The sequence below is a fragment of the Sycon ciliatum genome, chromosome 4 (genome assembly GCF_964019385.1).
Source record: "Sycon ciliatum chromosome 4, ocSycCili1.1, whole genome shotgun sequence".
Classification (NCBI taxonomy): Eukaryota; Metazoa; Porifera; class Calcarea; order Leucosolenida; family Sycettidae; genus Sycon; species Sycon ciliatum.
The window spans coordinates 37309108-37329203 of NC_088646.1; the positions used below are offsets into that span (position 1 = coordinate 37309108).

The window sequence follows — 20096 nt, forward strand, 5'->3', positions numbered from 1 at the left end:
GCAGAACTCCGACCTGCTCTGCCTCCAATGTGAGCGTTCTCAGGACATGCATGCACTGCACAACGAAGTTTTACTGCAGTATCATGTGGGTTCATACGTCCAACCCGGGAGTAGCGCAATATCGTACTACTCCCTGCATCCAACGAGAACATACCATCAGAAGCTGCAAGATTGAATGTTTATGATTCTCAAACTCAACGTTTCAAAAGTGAGACAGTCGGGCAATGCCACTAGACCAATACATGCTTTACTTTACATGGTAGTACGGTGATGACTTATGCTCAAGCTACCGAATCAACTTGTTCTAATAAAAAGTATCCATGAACAAATGCACATACAAGCTCACACATACACACACACGCACACACACATACACACGCACACGCGCGTGCGTGCACCCCCATCCCCATACATACACATGTAACTTGATCTACACGTTGCTTCCGCCGCCATGCTGCATGTAGTTGCCGCTGTGCCTCGCCTTGCCGCTCTTTCTAGTATCTACATTCCTGCGGCAGGTCAGTAGTGATCATGCTGCATCTGAGCGGCGAGGAGGCGACACGAAACAGGACGGTCTGTCCAGAGCGCGTCGTACACGCACAGAGCAGTGCCTGGGCGGTGGCTTGCTGCTGCTGCTGGCCCCCTGACACCGGAGTCGGAGTGCTGCTGCCACTGGCGGTGTTTGGCGCATTCGTTTTCCAGCTGGTGGTGTTCACCGTCAACGTTCCATTGCTTTTAATACTCATGCTCCTTGCCTGTGAGAAGAAAATGATACACGGAGATACGGGTATATGAATATGTGTATAGAGCCTGATGAGGTCGGCCAGAGAGCACATGTGGCCCGGTGGGATAAACAGGCCGAAAGCCGCTGCTTACCTATTAATGTTGGTTGACAGCATGTAACAAGGTGGAGGACACCGTGTTCGGAAACAGTGACCTTTCTACAACCATCCACGGTTGGTACCGACTGGGGCTCAACCAACCGTGGATGGTTGTAGTAAGGTCACTGTTTCCGAACACGGTGGTCTCCGCCTTGTTACATGCTGTCAACCAACAACATGTTTGAACAAACAACAAGGTTTATCTATTACATATTTATCTACAATGTATAGAGCCTGCTCAATACTCAGCTATTCTGCGTAGATTACGTCACTACTTCAGTAGTGTTGACTTGTGTGGATTCGATCTCTGTCCTGATTTCAGTTGTTTTGTGTAGACTGCATCATCACTCCAGTTGTTCTGTATGGATGACATCATGCCTTCAGTCCTTTGCACGGTAGTGATTACATCATCGTTTATGTGTAGGACTGCATCATCAGTTAATCACTTGGGTTGCTTTGCGGCATGGAGCAATATCACAAGCACCGGTTTGTTACAGACGGCCGAATGCAAACTGTTACCCTTGTTTACAGTGATGTCGTTCGTACAACCTGTGCACTAGCCACTAGCTATCAAGCACATCATGTTGGTTGCTTACCGCTTGCAGAGCGATGTCACCACCTCCACTGTTCATACGTATCTGACGACCATGCACGGACAAGCCGGCAATACTGGACACATCAATGGACTGACCGGACTCCGAGGTGACCATCAGGTTGCCATCGGGCATGCTGTTTAGCTGCATAGTGAGGTGGTGTGCATGTGTACAGTGGGAGGCATGATAAACACAATTGCAGTTGACTACACAGATAAAACCTCTCTAAGCTGGTTGTGTTTCTCAAAGTGACACGATTGTATAGCCAGTGGTTATGCGGATGTGCGAACTTTAAATTAAAACTTCTTACGCAGATAATTATATCATGGCACATTGCATGAATTAAGTTGTAAGGTACAAGATCCAAGTTTCCCAAAGCTACATGACTGTATAATATTTGGCTTTGGTGTGAAGAGTGTGACTGTAAGCAGGAACACTGATCATGCGGCATCAGGTCAATGCACGGCACATAATATTCAAGTGCAGGTTGCACGCGCAATGCACGAATGAGCTACATGCCACTGTTGTATGCATGTCGTGTGCATGAATTATGTTGATAGGTCAGACTCACAAACCATGCATTGATCAAGCAAGTTTGGACAACGATTAGAGTCAAAACCTATCATCCACATATCGTGAGCCATGTCAAATTTGAGCAACCGGGAACACATTAATTTTTACTTTCTTGATGACATCTTGATGGTCTTATGGACGGTGACGCGGTCATGGTCATCTGGCAATCGTAGAAATCGCCGAGGCTACATTCATGACATTGATATCTACAGCTTTACGACGTCAAACCTCATGAGGCCAGTCCTTTTTCCTTTCTTTTTTTGAAGTGCTAGGATATCCCCATCATTATGATTAGCTGGTATCCAGTGACTTTCAAGTCAGTGTTGAAATTCAATGATTTGCAGCTCTTACCCTAGGAGTGATGATCATGCGTGCAGTGAGGCGTGCAGCTCGATCGGGAGTCGGTATGCGCACGCTGGACTTTGTCACGCTCCAGTAGCTTTCTCGGACGGACGTGCCATCCACAGCCCGCGTGTCTGCCGACGCATCAAACCTATCCGCGCTGCTGATGACAATACCACTGCGCTGGCTTACGCTCAGTTCTGTCACAATATGATCAGAACACAAAAAAGGATATGCAGCTGCATGTCTCCAAACCGTCCACACAACTAATGTATCCCGGGCTCGATGTGTTTATACCCGTGCTTGCATGCTCAGTGACCATCCAGCTATGGATTTACATTCTGTCTGTTCCACTAACTCCTCAAGTTTAAAATAGCATTTGTGTCACCATATCAGTTTGCAGTCTACAATAAGCCCATTGCGCATTGCCAAACATGGAAGGTATGAGTAATGCGTGTGAGTACTGTACACTGGAATCAGGAATGCGCTGTTCAACACCCCAGACGACCATGTCCAGGTGGCTGTCTGGGCTGTTTATGGTACAAATTACGTCATTGCGCAATGGGCTCATTGTAAGCATACTGGAGATTAGGCAGGATGCAATGAGTGTGTCAGTGCAGTTCAAGCCTGGGTGTGGTGTGGTACACACATGCATCAGTGAGTCGGTGCTATCTGCTACATGATGATTGTACTAGTAGATCTACCCTGGCTATAGTCGTCTCTGACTAAGATCATCCACTGCTCTTCCACACCCGCCAGCACAGCTACACATGCACCGAGCTCAGCCATGCAGGGTTCACTGTTGCAACCTGAGGTGCAGTGAAAGCTGCTCAGTGCCTGCCTTGCTGCATGCACATCGTGCTCTAGTGTATACTCGAAGTATATTACTGCTAAGCACCGTGCATGATGCTGTTGTGGTGTCGTGTCAGCCATGTGTGGCACAGTACAGTGTAACCGGTTACCTGATCGCTGCGGCTTCTTATTGATAGATCCATGGTCAGAGAGGAAGGACACGCTAGCATCTGCTTGAGAGCTCTGCAGAGATGAGGATATCATGTACATCACAGTAGGCTATAAGCACACACAGTGCTAATAAGTACATGCAGTAATAACAAATGACCAAGCTTAACAGCGCACCCACTACACAAGCCAGCCACTGTGTATGATAACCGCACCTGGTGAATCATATCGTTAGAACTCAGTGGTACCACTGTGCAATTGACAAGCGCCGGCCAGTACACATTATCACAGAGTTAGAATGAGGTACGAAGAGAAACGGTCATTCCAGCAAAGAGATCCTGCATGTAGTACACTGCGGCGAATTCAGTAATCTCTACAGGGGGGTTCCAGTATAGTCTAAACTGAATAGTGGATACATGTACATGGACATGTATATGGTTGCCAGTAGTACATTTACGAAATTTAGGGGGTTCCACGGAACCCCTGGAACCCCTGCTGGATTCGCCCCAGCCTGGCCAGCAGCAGCATGCTCGGCTCACCTGACTGTCAGCTCCGTTGAGGCTGATATCCGAGTCCTGGAACGCGCCAACAAAACCTCCCGCTATCATGTCGCCACCATCCGTCGGCTTGCTGAACCTCAGCCCGCCGTCCTCAAGGAACTGTAGCGACGGAACACCTCGTGTGTCCACGCGCAACATGGCCAGGATAAGACACGTCCACTGTGCACCGGAAATAGAAAACACAAACGACAGCAGGCATGCACGACACATGTCACACCGACCCGAGGTGTTCTGCACTAAAGCAGGCAACCAACCAACCAACCAACCATGCACAATACCATACACAATACCATGCACAATACCATACACAATACCATGCACAATACCATGCACAATACCATGCACAATACCATGCACAATACCATACACAATACCATGCACAATACCATGCACAATACCATGCACAATACCATGTACTCACTAATGTTGCTTCACATTTATAGAAAATCAGCACACGAAGTACAGACGCCATATAGTTTCGACTAGGCCTTTCGTACCATTGCTTTTCAAGTCGAATGCAATGGTGATTAAGTTAACATGGCAGCAAGCAAGTCCTTATAACCGGCACTTTGGTGGTGAGAGCATTGACAAATAGCACTTAAGATAGCGCTAGTGGCTAGTGGTACGAAAGGCCTAGTCGAAACTATATCATCATGGCTTCTGTGCTTCATTTGCTGATTTGCTTCCCTCCAACCAAGAATCTAGAAATGTGCAATTGTTGGAAACACTGGAGTGAACGGATCAACGGTACTCAAACGTTGACAATGCACTGCACTCACAATTAGCTCTGCAATCACCAGCAGGCCAACGAAGATGAAGAGAGCGATGACCAGCCATGCTTTGCGACCGCGCAGCCCCACTCTAGTCAGCGTGTGTAGGTCCAGGGGCGCTTGGCCGGCGTCAAAATTCGTGCGATGGCCCGACTTGGACAGGGAGTTGTGCAGCGACTTCTTGCTCATGGACTGGCGATGGCGACCAGAGCGGCTGCGTGAGTTAGTACGAAACATGTCGACGGCTGTAACCACCCTGCAGCCTGGTATAAAGGTGCAGACACATGATTTAGAACAGTATGCACAATTGTACATTTGATTTAAATCAAGGGTGAGGATCAATGCCACACATGCAACGGCGGTAGACACTCCCATCAATATCGGGTGAATCCAGGCCGCTAAGCTGAGGTGCACTGTCTATGAGTACTACTGCTGACTACTGCTGTTGCAACCGCCGGTGATGCATGTGTGATGAATGAGTGGTATGTTTAAGATGTCTTGGGGATTGTCAAACCTGGATAGAATGTTGCAATCTGACTATCTGGTTGCATAATTATCATGTTACACGTACATGTGCATGATTGTATACTGCCCGCTCTCTAGTCGGGGGAGACTCGCGGCTTTGCTGAGGACAAAGCTTGACTGGAAGTTAGGCGAGGTCTGCCAGACTGGGGTAGCAAAGTGTTCAAGTTCAACACGTCGAGGCTGTGAAAACTGAAAAGTGTTGCATTGGCGTGCCATAGTGATACCTAATCAGTGCGCATAATGAGTTGTAGTGCTACGTTACGTACTTGGTCTCCACCGTGTTGCTGCACTCAACTGAGCACAACAAGTGTAGCAATACAGTAGTGGCTGAACTCAGGACTGGGCTGTTGCAACAAGTACAGTAGGTCCGACGATCGAGTCAACGTTCCATATCCATGCGGTGTTCGCCACTGCACCTTTCACTGTTCCATCATCCACCATCGCTTTTTATTTGATTCAGCTTCCAGCACAGCCACCGCTAGCGTATATATCTGGCTATTCCAGGCAGTTAGTGCCCAGCCAAGCTAGGTGCTGCTTGTCCAAACCTTGTCTTCTTCTTCTTCTCACAGCCACGCATTGAAGCTTTCTTTGGTCGGGTTTATGAATTATTTACCTACTGGTATTTTGTAACTCATTTTGTAGGAGTAGATCTACGAGTAGGATGGAACTGACACCATGTCACCCTGCCGAAAAGTCCGGCTGGACGGATCTGCGGACATATATAGCCGGCCAGCCTAGCACTACAATTTGTACAAAAGTAGTAGTACTAGTAGCCGCTGAGCCGCATTATTTTCAAGTGTTTGTGTGCTTTTTCGATGCTTTCAACGCAAACATCACTGTTACCTCGGTAACAGGATCCAGCCAAAACTAAAAGCGGACAAAAATTATTCTGTAGGTGAAGAGATGGCGCGAATATCAAAGTAAAGCGCCTTCCAGGATTTGGAGACGCAGCAGCAACATGCACTGCACTGTGCACACGCCGACAATCTTTCCGCTGCGAAGATTCCTGAGAACGGTTTCTGTTTATGCCAACCAACCCGTTTGTCTCTCAGGGTGCCCTGCATCCGATGGCAAACTTTCATGGGATCGTGTTGACTCTCTGCCATGGCATCGACCTTGGGATTTGGACCGATTTCAAGTGAGTGCAGCTGAACTGAGCCAATTATTTTTGAAATTGCTGAATGTCGTAATTGGGAGATTCAATGAAAATGTCTTTGTACATGTTTGCGTTTGTGGCAAGTACTAGTACTGTATACCGTTGGAAGCATCTGAGATCTACCAGTCAGTGTCCATGGTCGTCACATGTGTTCAAATTGTTTGCAACAAATTGTTGGAAGTAGATTGTATTGAATTGGAATGTTGCCAAAGACAATACCAGTACGTTGTAAAAAAAGAAGAAGTTTACCTATAAACGTTGACACATCCGCGTTGCCACCGGCATACGTGTTTAGAAACACAGCCAGCCTAGGAAGGTTCGCACGTCTCGAGCCACGACCATGCCCGATATATTCTCATTTCACAACATTCCAAGGAATTCATTTCCCCAACTACCTGATCGACTACAGTCCAGCGATGAAGAAAGAGCTACAGCATGTATTATTTACACAGGTTGAACATTTCTCAGCAGTGTCCATGGTCGTCACATGTGTTCAAACACGGTGTCAAATTGTTTGCAACAAATTGTTGGAAGTAGATTGTATTGAATTGGAATGTTGCCAAAGACAATACCAGTACGTTGTAAAAAAAGAAGAAGTTTACCTATAAACGTTGACACATCCGCGTTGCCACCGGCATACGTGTTTAGAAACACAGCCAGCCTAGGAAGGTTCGCACGTCTCGAGCCACGACCATGCCCGATATATTCTCATTTCACAACATTCCAAGGAATTCATTTCCCCAACTACCTGATCGACTACAGTCCAGCGATGAAGAAAGAGCTACAGCATGTATTACAGCATGTATTATTTACACAGGTTGAACATTTCTCAGCACAAGAGAAAAAAGTGACTAGACCCTTGCACAGAAGGACAGAACTGATCACGACCAAGAGTTCACGTTTCGGCCATACTGGTCTTCTTCACTGAGAAAGATGACATTCTTGACTTTGAGTACGCAGTTGCATCCATTGTATCGGACATACCTCCACTTCATTGGCTGGGCCAGCATCACCAAAGAATATACTGCGGTACATGTATTTGGATCTGATATGGTTATTAATCCATTGGACAGTGTCCTATTTTGCTCACTGAATTGAGTAGACCTTCCACGATTTGTGTGCAATGCTGCCTGTCGTTGAACAGGTGGTGACGAATGGCACGGAGATGTGCTAACGAACACCGGTCTGCCACCGGCCATACAGGGCCAGCAGCATGCAGTGCTGCGATGCGAGGTCAGCCAGGTCGTGTGGCTGCTGCGACCGTCGGCACCTCGCGAGGTGGTCGTCACACTGCGCTGGTGGGGAGAGCCGGGCCGAGGCTCCTTGTTCAGGTACGCACGTGTCTATTGGCGTAGGGTAGTCACACTGCTTGGTCGTGTAGTACGTGTTGGTGTATGCTTATCTAATATCACACGCGGCTAACTGAGTGGTGGGAGTTCATCAACATGCGTAGAATTTTGTATTGTACTACAGGTCGTCCCTCGTTAATACATAATCTCTGGGACTTGACAAATGTTATGTATTAACGGGGTTTATGTACTAAACAAAAGTGTACATAACTTGCTTGTGTACCAGATTTTTTCACTTTTTTCAACTTTTTCTGAGTGTTTCTTGCTACCATGACTAGGGAGGGAGATATTCTTCATTCCCTCGATATAACATAAAAATTATGTTATAATAGTCACAGTCAGCGAAGATTCTACAGTTTACATGATACGTGCCCAACCGTGCCTGTACAGTCACTCGGAAAAAAAACAGAGCTTTGTCGGTTTGTCAAGTGCGCTCTGATTTCTGAGCTAATTGCGTCCACAAGTAGAAACTAGAACACCATGTGCCTCCACTGGAAGGCCAAAAGACCAACACATTATGTACTATTGAGGTAGGTGGCATGCGGGTACGGAGAAATGTTATGTACTAACGAATTATGTACTAACCGGCCACATTTGTATGGAAGTGATCACGTTTCGTCCGGGACTTGAGATTTCTTATATACTAACGGGGTTTATGTACTAACCGGACTCGTATTAACGGGGGACGACCTGTAATTCATAGTAATGTTTCCACTTCATCCGAACCAAACCACCCTGTGCTCTTTCTTCAATGAGCAGCATTGCATTCTAAATTGAATATTTGTCTTCTAATGTGGTGCTGCACTGTGATATACAGTTCTGTGTAACATTACATGTACGGCATCTGTTGAAAGTTTGCCATGGCCGGCGAATGTTGTGTGAGATGATATACTGGTACTGTGTGTGCATGCGGTTGACAGCACTGGCTGTGGCACTTGCGCACGCTCAGTGCAAGGCATCATGCAGTTCCAGCTCCCAATTAAACATTGTGTGTGCGTGTGTGTGTGTGCGTGTGTGTGTGTTTGTGTGTGTGTGTTTTGTAGTCCACAGCTGCGAATCATTGGTCAGCAGTTTATGGCGAACAGGCAGCGTCGGACTGTGGCTGTGTATCCGGTGGTCTGCTCACTGGAGAAGTTCCATGCCTACGTGCGAGGTCAGTACATGTAGTCATCTACCTATGTTAGGGAGCATCTCATAAGTTCGCATTTTGTTTCTAAACGTAACGCATTTCGAAACGGGGGTAGGGGGGTAGCGCCCTCTTCGAATAGAAAAATGACAGTTCGCACATTTTCTGGATGTGTACAATACTGTGCTGTGCACATGGTGCATGTGCTAGACGGCTTCAGTTCATGGTGTGTTCATGGTGTTTAGGTGTAGATCTACCTATAGTGTGTGTGTAGTATTGTTTGCAGAGCAGCTAACCCTGCACTGCATGCAATCAATCATGCAGGCTACTCAGAGGTGTCAAATGTCACACCAGCATCATCAAACCCTGTACCTGGCCAGCTTTCACAGTAGTAGTGACAGTACAGTCTTTGTGGAGAAACTCTGTTTGTGTGCGTGTGCATGTCATTGATTGTACTTGTACTCAGTAGATGCAGTACTACTGACTACTGTAAGTCTGTATGCCATTCACTTCCACACTAGCAAAACATTCATGTACAATCATGTACTTGTACATGACTGATTGTACATGTACATGTGCATACCGTGGCATGCATGGGAATGTACAGTAGTACTAGTAGATCTACATGTACGTGTACGTGTGCATACCATGGCATGCATGGACATGTACAGTGGGGGGAAGTAGGGGGGGGTAAAGTCTATTCGAAATGCGTTACGTTTACAAAAAAAGTGCGAACTTATGAGATGCTCCCTTATTTATGCATTTTTACTTACTAATTTTTTAGATAATAGTGGAGCAGTTTGAATGTCCCTGCTGATGCATTGAGTGTATTACAGAGTACTGTTAGCTGCCTAATGTTCGCAGGATATTCATGTTTGCTAATTTTGCGAGAAGAGCATAACGCGTATATTAACCATCGTGAAATCAAACTTCAACAATGGTATATGTGTGGCCACAGTGCTCCGCGAACATTTGCCATCGTAAACTCGCTGGTTCTGAGAGATCGCGAAAATTTAGTGCCGTGAATATTGGGCGCTTTACAGAGTTCTCAGTTTGAGCACTCTGGCAAGGTACGTTCGGGCCTGGTTTAAATCTGGCTTTGGAAAATTTATATTTCTTTGCTATCAGGTTCGGCCTCATTTCCTCTGTGCTGCGCTGATGAGTCCACAAAGGACGAAACAGTTCTGTCCGCAGATTGAGTTTTGAGTACAAGTATCTCAGTGGGCTTGATACCAGTCAGGTGACACCACATGCTGTGACGTAGGCGTGAGCCAACTGCAAATGTGTGCTATGGGAGTATTCAACAGACTGGGGCTTTTGTGTGATATGTAAGAATATTCGTCCGAAGACGATCGACCCACGACCATAGAAGACTGTATTAGAATATATTATTTATCACTACGACATTGTCACAATGTGGTGACAGGAAACACCACAACTGGACTCTCCAGTCAAAGGAAAAGAACCACGCCAAAACCGTTTGGCTGCAACCACAAAAGGATAGAAAACGCGCAAATATGAATGCTCAAAAAGACACAAACAATCACAATCCGGAGAGGAATAATTACAACTCGTCACATCTGACACTCCCCCCGATTGACCAAAAGTTTAATAACATCATAATTAACGGATTAATCAACGCGATAGAACACCTTCAATAAATAATTACATGTCCAGAACATTATGAACATTGAATGATAGCTGCATAAGCTCATAGCGGTGGTCAATCAGACCTGTGGGGTAACTCATAATTTTTCTGACTTCAAATTAGTCCACGGTTTCTTAACTGCATCAGCAACGCAGCCGCTTGTACTGCCGCCGCTCGCTGTGGCCTGACAGATTGCAATGGCTCAGTCTCAGGCGCTTGATGATTCGGAACCGTGACTGCTTCCTCGGCACAGACTTCGAGTGGGTAGAGACGCTGGATGGGCCTCTTCAGGTGCGTAACGCTACCTTTCTTCGGTGTTGCGGAAGCGCGTTGTTAAGATATCCACTGCCTCCTCATAATTGGCGGATGTCAGTGCCAGCCCGCCTATCGACTCGGCAGCCTCGCCACGCACCAACGAGCGGAGATAGTTGAATTTCTCCACCTTAGCCAAGCCTGACTGACTGTGTGCTGCGGCCGAGAAGGAATCCCAGAAAGTGGGCCACTGCATAATGTCACCACTAAATTGCGGCAACTCCAGTTTCGGGAGCCTGGTTGTACACAATTGTCCCGGAGTGCTGATCAGTGGTGTACTCGTATTACTCTGAACCTGATCTGAGACGCTGAGCTGGAAAGGGCTGGGGGCTACAACCACATCAGATTTCTGCTGCAAGAAATATTCCACTTGTCGGATCACGAGCTTTATGTCCGCCAAGAATGAATCTGCTGTGTCCACTTCTGTCTCTATCTCAGACTCCTCCACCAAATCCAGAATCTGCTCGTCCAGTGTCCCAATTATGGAAACTTTCGCCTTCAGCGTATCCAAAAATTGCTGAAGTTTCACGATGGGTTCAGACCCTGCCAGTGTCGATGACTCAGATTTCATTTTTCCACGGGTTGATAATGCCAGGGTGTTCGTCTTTGTTGCGGACGCTCGGTGGCCTCCGCGTTTCCGCTTCAGACGACTCAGCGAAGCGACCTCGCTGACAGGACCAGCGCTGGCATTGGGATCTGTCATTGTCGCAAATTATAAACTGATTGCCGTCCTTGACTACAACCAGCGGCAAAACGACGATCCGGCTCGAAGGACCATGTGTGATATGTAAGAATATTCGTCCGAAGACGATCGACCCACGACCATAGGAGACTGTATTAGAATAAATTATTTATCACTACGACATTGTCGCAATGTGGTGACAGGAAACACCACAAATGGACTCTCCAGTCAAAGGAAAAGAACCACGCCAAAACCGTTTGGCTGCATCCACAAAAGGATAGAAGACGCGCAAATATGAATGCTCAAAAAGACGCAAACAATCACAATCCGGAGTGGAATAATTACAACTCGTCACATATCTGACAGCTTTCATGCTGCCTGCTCCAAAGATTGGAAGACATACTGCAAGCACAAAGACAGGCTTGGTTAGTAGTGACGAGAACCACAATGGGCGCACACGTTGAAGTAAAGAGTGATAGTCCTGCTAAATATCCGGAATTGAACAGTGAGGATTTGCAAGGAGCTGGCACAAATTGACAATATGAGCTGTGTCATTCAGCGACCTGAACATGTCCTGTGATGTTCAGCGACGTGACACTTAGCTCTAATACAGTAGCTGTTCCACCTCGGATGTGGTGTCTGATGGTTGTAGATGTGTATCATATTCCCTTTACGACAGTAACACTTTCCACTGGACTGAAGGACTGTTGTGAATTTCCGACGGTCTGCTGATACACAGTAGGCTGATTGTAAACCAGTGCTCAGTATCTGAGGGGTATTGAGCACCCTTGTTTGCTTTCCTTGTGTATTCCTTTTTGATTGATTCATATTAAAAGTGGTATTTATTAAATCCACACTTGGCAAGATGGCGGTAAATGTACTTGTCTTGTACTTGCTCACTGCCATGACTGGTCACGCGAGTCTCCCCCCCCCCCCCCCCCCCCCCGAAGAGGGGAGAGAGAGATACAAGATACGTGTAAATACATGCCTGCCCACACAGGCTCTGCCCACTTGTGTGTGGGCAGGTGTGTAATTTCTGCCATACTGCCAGGTGTGTATTACCACCGGATGAATCAAGCATACAGCTGCAGTGGAGTCTTCGACTGCATTGTTCCTGTTTGATGTTATTATTGCCTGATGATTGCTCAGTGTGAAACTCAGAGTTTCAACTGAACACTCTGACTTCTGTGTCTGTTTGTAGATATGCAAGTGTTGGTGTTTGAGATCAGCGATGGCATCAGCCGAGCTAGCCTGGGGCAAGCACGCATTACCGACTTCCAGTCACTGATTGAGAAGGCTCACCAACGTGGGTATGTATGTTGCTGGGCTGCTACTGGCTGATGGTGTTGGTACGTCAACTCTCTGGTGGCTGTGATCTAGCAACTTGTGTGTGTGTGTGTGTGTGTGTGTGTGTGTGTGTGTGTGTGTGTGCGTGTGTGTGTGTGTGTGCGTGTGCTTGACAGGTCCTACCCAATAATGGCTTCTCCATCTCGCAAGGTCGCGCAAATCCACGTCTACTTATCTCTGAAGTCATTTCCAACAGCCGCACAGGCCAATCTACCGTATCAAATTACTCGGCAAGGTCTCGCTTCGAACAAGGAGAATGTTGAAACTACTGAGGTTGGTGGCAAACAGGAGAGTGAAGCATCCCGATCAACACAGGTATATCAACTCAGGATGCCTATCTATACATGCACAGTACAGCGGTGACAAGGGAAATCCAACACCCCCCCCCCCGGAAGATTGTTACAAACTGTGAACCAGGGGAGGGGATTTCCCCTAGTACCAGTGTTGTACATTTTACGAATTGGCAGAGTCGAACCTGTCACGTGTGAATCATACCTTTGCACGGTTGACTTGAAAGCAAACATGCCTTAGTATTTACGCTGTACAAGACGTACGGTGGAATCTTTTTGAATTGTCAAAAGTGTTGTATTGTGCAAGGAAAGAGAGGTGTCGGCTCAATACTAGTATGGGATAAGCGGAGAGTAGGATTTATCTTCTCTCCATATGGTGCTTTGCGAACCCTACCCGTTTGTGTGTGTGTGTGTGTGTACGTGTGTGCGTGTGTGTGTGTGTGTGTGTGTGTGTGTGTGTGTGTGCGCGTGTGTGTGTGTGTATGTATGTATGTGTGTGTGTGTGTGTGCGTGTGTTCAGGCCAGTAGCAGTTTAGTTGAACACTCGACCCAGACGGAACCCGGTGTCAGCGCTACATCGCAAGTGCTACAACCCGAGATGTCTGAGCTGGCAGACAATCGACAGCGGCCGGCTACTAACCAGTATCACGACAGCGCTGGTGCTGGACAGCGACCACTCACTACGTTTGAGTAAGTGTTGGTGTACTTTATATACAAGTCTATGGTGACGGATTATACCCTTCTCTACATTAGCTGTCATGAATTTGCAAATATAACATAGAGCTGAAGTCTTGGCATGAGATCATTTTTCTTTTAAAAGTACTATGTCAAAACTACAGCAAGGAAGGGAGAAATGTAACTTTGGAGAACCGCATTTGCAACAATGACGACACCAACAGCAGCATTTGTAAGGACTGTTGTCGTTGTATGACCCTAATTGTTTGCTCTGGGGACTATGTTTATATTCTATTTCTCTGTATCACGTCAGTGAGGTTGAAGATGATGTTGAACGATGCGTCGACCTGGTCATCGGTGATTCTCGAGATGCTGCACCGCCTCGCCGATCCGCCAAACGTCTGCACAAGCTCAGCAAGGTACACAATCTTGGCGTTACGGGTTTGGCATTGTTTATATTCCTGCTGCTGCTGCTGCTGGTGGCGGTACCGATGGCGGTGGTGGTGGTGTGGATGGTGCTGTTGCTGCGGCTGCTACAGCTGCTGCTGGTGGTGGTGCTGCTGCGGAGGGTGCCATAATGGTTTGTATGTGCATGGCTTTCTTGCTTTTAAGTCTTGTGAGAGCTTCACTGCCTTTCTCTAACTTTATGTTTTTCCAGCATTGAGTGTATTTCAGTACTGTACTGCAGCGGATTCCAACACCAGTTTTGTGTGATTTTAAGTTGCTTCTATGGTGGGTGTTCCTATTGTTTTTCCAGCAACTCTTTGACTCCGATCAGTCCATAGACGCTGCAGCCATGCTGAGCAATGTGGATACTGCTAGTGTGGCAGAGAGTGATGTTAGCATGGAATCGTCTACCCATGGCGATTATGCTTCCAGTTCACCTTCTCCAAACGCTGGTCAAGTTGCTCTGAATCACAATGAGCAGTATGGGGAGGAAGATGACGAAGATATCCTGGACGAGGAGTTGATAGCAGAACTCTTCTACAAGCCCCCGGAGGTTAGTTGAAGTGTGTTGCTTCACCAGAGCCCAGTTGTCTCTGGGATGGGTTGTAGGTTCTTGCCATCTTCAGTCGGTTCCATGCTGATGGAGCCGAACCTCACTTACTAGTATCCGCCTCCTTCACCAACCAATTGAAGCTTGTTGCGGCAGATTATACTAGTGAACACTTTGGGTGCAGAGTAGCCCATTTCCGTTTATCCGCTTCTCTCATCTTTTTTGTTTTTGAAAATTGATATGTGTGTTCGCGCTCAACTCTCCCTTATCGGAACCTCACGTATCCGTGCACCTCTCTCCACCAGGCACGCCTAGGAGTGCGCTGAGTATTATAATTATATTATATTAAAGTGCTATCATGTCCATTGTGTACAGTGTTGTGTGTTACGAACACCCTTCGGTCACCCTTCAGCCCCAAGGTGCCTGGATAAGGGAGGGTTGAGTGGGTCACTTCACCCAGGCCATACCAGTTCAGGCTGAAAATCCGGAAAAAATGAAATTTCTGATTTTTGAAGATTTCTATATTCATAGTAAAGAATAAAGGACCAAGAAACTACAAGTTACGGTATAATGTCCACTATCACCACCAGTTACTAAACAATCAGCTCACGCGATAACATTGCACGACACTGACCGACGGTACTGATGTTCTGCAACTAACTGGCCAGTCAGTGTCGTGCAAAGTTATCGCATGAGCTGATTGTTTAGCGTAACCTGTAGTTTCAGGATCGCTTTCTGGATACTTCAATGAGTGGTGATGATTCTGATGCCTGAATCTTCACCAGTGGGTCAGGCAGATCACCAGACTCGCTCTCGCAGGCTCTTCTCTTCCTTGACTCCGTCGTGTCACACACAACTTCAGGCAACTTTGTGTTAAGGCCATATTTATCTATGCCGACGGTGCCGACGCGCACTACAATCCGTGTCACCCGTGTTGGTATGACAGATAACTGGACGGCATTTGTGGTGAACTTATTCGCCTTCTTATCTTGGCGAAATATGTTGCGAGTGTTCAAGTCCTTGACCAATTTCAGCAGTTCAATTGACGCAACTTCTTCGGCATTCTTGAAGGTCTCCTCCACTTCTTCGATGGCGCCTTCACACTTCATCACGGCTATTAGCATCGGCTATTACCTCCGTGAAGTCGCTGCACTTCTGACGAGTGATGTAGGTTGAACTGAGCGAGACGCCATGACGTTTTTCCAGGTCCACGAGGCCTGGGAACTTGGCAAAAGGAATTTCTTCGCTGGCTACGAAGTAGGAGATGTCTAATAACTTGGCGACTCTGCTTCTCTCCTCGCTTGTTGCGTCAGCCATTGCCTTGCTAATCGGTGTCGATTTGCAGATCTCCGCAATTGTTCTGGCATTCCTTGTCGACATTCCTACCGCCTTGCTATGCATATCCGACTTCGAATGTTTCACCATGTTGTCCTTCTTCAGAGCAGTCCCCGAAATCCCGTCCACAAAGACCGACTAACATTTCTCAGCCCACGGAGGGAGGACTTGTGCTGTCTGCATAGCTGGCAGAAAATTTGCGTCACCGCTGCACCTGTAGCTTTCTCAGAATGAAGCCATTTCTTCTGGACGTCGACCTCTGCCACCCACTTCTCAAAGGTACTCTGTCGTACAGACATGTTGGAGGCAGAACCAGACTAGACTAAAACTACAGCTTGGACAATTGTCAGAGAGCTATAATATCACGAAAAGAGGGAAGTAAACCAGAAAGAAGAAAAAATCAAGACCTTCGCCGGGATCGTGGAGGAAAGATGATACTTGTCAGTACGTAAGTACACTGCAGTACGGAAAGTGCATGAACTTACTGAACTTACTGAATCAAAGCCGCGCAAAGTGGTACCGAGAGTAGATAAATAGGAGTGTGCAACTCCGCATCTCTCCTGCACAATCTGCAGATACCCCCGCCCACGGGGGAATTTTTTTGTTGACGTCACCTTTTTTCAGAGAAGCGCGCATTTTGTCGCAGACCAGTGTGAGAGCACGTGCTGGGCACCGGCCTTGTAATGTAAAGCCCGGCCAAGTGCACGAGGCAAGACTTTCCAAAAGGCTCGCAGCGCGTGCGTCGTAGAAAAGATTACGTCAACAAAAAATTCCGCCGTGGGCGAACCCATCCGTGAGTTGCACACTCTTGTTTATCTACTCTTGGTAGTACGTGTAGTTCAAGTAGGACACCAGTACAGTCAGTATGTGCAAGCGAAACCAGCCAGAGTTCACGGGTACACATGTACTAGAAATCACACCTTCCCGAGAAAAAAAGTGGGGTCTGTGCACTGTACAGGTGTAGTGAGTGTACGGCACAGTCACGGCATCAATTTTACTGACTGCGTGAGCTAGTATGCAGTGCCGTTAAAGGCCGATTCAAACTTCATTTCGCGTACGGGAAACGCGTCGCGAAAAAGTTGATCTGAGCTCAACTATTTCACGTACGGGAAAGCCGTCATGAAGTATGAATCGGCCTTTATGCATCGCAGTTTCCTGCGAGTCGCTGTGGTTTTTGAGTTGCACTCGGTCGATTTTGAATCGCAAACTGCGATGCGATACCGGATAAATTCACCCCTGGGTTCAATAGCCAATTGAGTCATCTTTCCAAGGTTCCTTTTGAGTCTCTATCCCCTCTCTTGGGGAGACCCACATGACCAGTTTTGGCAGTGAGCAAGTACAAGTGTGTGTGTGTGTGTGTGTGTGTGTGTGTGTGTGTGTGTGTGTGTGTGTGTGCGTGCGTGCATGCGTATGTGCGCGCATGTGTGTGTGTGTGTGTGTGTGTGTGTGTGTGTGTGTGTGTGTGCTTGCGTGTTCTATGGCAGTCTGTGTTGGGAAGTGACGGCGAAGGCACTGCTAGCGGTATCAGCGAATCAGACAGCAGTGACCCGGAGGCTGACGCTGACGACCACACATCGAATGAACACGTCGAAACTACAGATGAGGGGCATCTGCATTACATGTTTCGCCGCAGCAATCAGGTAAGGAGTGGTGAACTGAGAGAGTCACCTCCAGACAAGGTTATTGTATTGTGAGATCCTGTACAGTGCTGCTGCTGCTCAATGCCATCCGATGGCGCACGTCCAGTAAGTGCATGGACTGGGTGCTGTGCAGCCCTAGACCTGTGGACACTGGGCCGTGAAATGGTGTAGGGTGCAACCTTGACTTACACATTCGGGTTTCAGTGAGCAGCACTGTATGTGTTCGTATAAAGCATTGCCCAGATGTTCAGAGTACCCGGCTGTATTGTTTTGTTTCGGGCAGGAGCATTTTTGCTTTTTCTTAAATGTCTTTAGAAATAAACAGGGTAGTCTGTGTATGTCCACCGTGTCATGGTTCTTATCGTAGGTACAGTTTGTGTCACCATTACATGCCTGCAGTCAAAGTGCCTCCTGGAAAGAGTGCATGAGGTCAGGAATTCCCAGCCCTTTGCTTTGCACAAATATGATCCTTTGGGTAGAGGTGACTGGTGCGAGTGACTGTGTGATATTATCGGGGAAGGATGACGATGCTTAGGTGATGCCCTTGCGCTGCCTCGCCATGTATCAATGCACGTCTGCTTGGTGTGCTTGCCCTTGTGCAAAAGCGGCCGCCTTCGCAACGGTCTGTGGACAACCTACTGTCAGCTGTGGATGCGGCGGCAGCTGCAAGCACTGCCAATACAAGTGGCGTAGAGCAGGGTGAAGATGCAGAGCAATGGCAGCTTGGACAACAGTCATCTGCGAGGGATGATGCTCTAGAACACCATTCTCAGAATAGAGAAGATGACGAGAATGAGCTTCAATTTACAATGTCATCTCTTGGCAAGGGCAGCGGTGTTTCTGACGATTGTGAGGACGAAGTAGGCACTGACGTTTCATCCAATGTAGCATCTTCAAGTTATGTGACCACTGCTCTCGGCCTGAAAGACTGCCTTGGAATAGGGCAGCTGGCTCGATTGGGTCGCGTGCGTGCGGCTCGCGTCCTTATCCACAGTCTGCTCTTCACGGACACTGCCTGGCAGAGGTTGGGCTTGCTGCTACGGCCCTCACGTATTCCACGCAGCAAGCATTCCGCGCAGGCCTCCAGGGATGATTCGGGCAGGTGAGCGAGAGAAAGGGGACGCGGAGGGGTTATGTTTTCTTTGTGCCCTTCTTTTCTTACAAGCATTAAGCGGGTAGGATTATTCTGCCATTATCGTCTTTGGCAATACAGAAGGATGCATTAAATCTACAAGCACCTGCACCGCTATGTTCATTAATGCTATTTTTAGTTTCATCATGCATCTTGTTGTCGAGATTGCATTTGTGTAAACTCATCATTGTGTTTGTGGACGTGTGCTTGTTCTGCCCACCTCAGGCCCAAGTCAGTGGAGGCCGTGTTTGCCGAGTACTGTTTCCCTGTTATGGCCAGTTCGCGCGAGGGAACCGCTGTCGAGGCCACGGAGACTGTGCGCGTCGCTGCCAAACTAGCCCAACATGGTGAGCATGGTTATGAAGTCATGTATTGGATCCTGCTAGGCGGCTCGGAAAGTGTGTTGAATGGCTTGTTACGCACTTGCCCAGTCGATCCAGACTTCTTCACAAACTTGAGGTCTCCACCCAAACTGCTGCAGAAGTACCTTTGCCCCTCCAGTTTAGGTGGACTGAAGACATGCTGCAGTGGCAGACCACAGTCCTGATGATTGTATCATGCTGGCCCACAGCACCATGTACAGTTGTGGCCAAAGAAATCCAACCCACGTGCTGAAAGCAGCGCCAAGGCTCTTGCGGCCCCTGCAGCCTTCAGATCGGTTTTTGGAACGGTGCATGATGTAATATAAATCGAAACGCGGCGCTACTTTTGATTCCTGGGTCGGATTTCTATGGCCACGACTGAGATTGGCACGCGTTCAGCCTTCTAACATGTGGACAAAGGTGCTACATGTTGCTTCTTCTTCACCAGTTTCAGCTTGCAGAATTGGGGGGGGGGGGGGGGGGGGGTACTTTGTTACAAGGGCAAGTTGAATGATGACTGTCCAGCCAGGTGCGGATCGTTTAGCAGTAGACCGACTGTCTTGCTCCAGCAGATCTCAACTGCCAAACATACTAGCCTACGCAAACAACATACTTAGTAGCTCACAGAAGTCGGCTGTGAAGCGCCATACTGGCACTGTGGTCGATGGTTTGGCCCGTACCGGTACTCGTACATCCTCACCACGGCATCTTACTCCTCGTTTGACTGTGCTGAGGTAGCATCACTACTGTCGCCTAAATATTCACTTACATGAACCCCTGTCTGATGAGTGATGTGGCTGGTAGCATCTCAATCCCTTCGGTGAAGACACCACATGGCTAC

General features: G+C 47.6%; 2 protein-coding genes across 2 annotated transcripts in view; one reads left to right on the top strand and one right to left on the bottom strand.

Annotated features, from left to right (window-relative positions):
* Positions 1-164: 164 nt before the first annotated feature.
* LOC135815982 (beta-sarcoglycan-like) lies at positions 165-5905 on the bottom strand. The gene is made up of 7 exons (XM_065329339.1): positions 5471-5905; positions 4689-4942; positions 3889-4068; positions 3352-3424; positions 2399-2589; positions 1478-1618; positions 165-755 (listed from the first exon to the last, which is right to left on the bottom strand). Exons 2-7 carry the CDS (start codon positions 4914-4916, stop codon positions 495-497), a joined length of 1074 nt encoding a protein of 357 aa, XP_065185411.1. The 5' UTR covers positions 4917-4942; positions 5471-5905; the 3' UTR covers positions 165-494.
* A 285-nt stretch (positions 5906-6190) lies between these two features.
* LOC135815983 (C2 domain-containing protein 3-like) overlaps positions 6191-20096 on the top strand; it is a 41048-nt gene continuing 27142 nt past the window's right edge. Inside the window, exons 1-11 of the mRNA XM_065329340.1 lie at positions 6191-6342; positions 7505-7691; positions 8753-8862; positions 12679-12787; positions 12941-13139; positions 13635-13804; positions 14103-14208; positions 14547-14789; positions 17606-17761; positions 18367-18863; positions 19119-19240. Coding sequence (XP_065185412.1) covers positions 6309-6342; positions 7505-7691; positions 8753-8862; positions 12679-12787; positions 12941-13139; positions 13635-13804; positions 14103-14208; positions 14547-14789; positions 17606-17761; positions 18367-18863; positions 19119-19240 — 1933 coding nt within the window. The 5' untranslated portion in view covers positions 6191-6308. The remainder of the gene's footprint in view (positions 6343-7504; positions 7692-8752; positions 8863-12678; positions 12788-12940; positions 13140-13634; positions 13805-14102; positions 14209-14546; positions 14790-17605; positions 17762-18366; positions 18864-19118; positions 19241-20096) is intronic.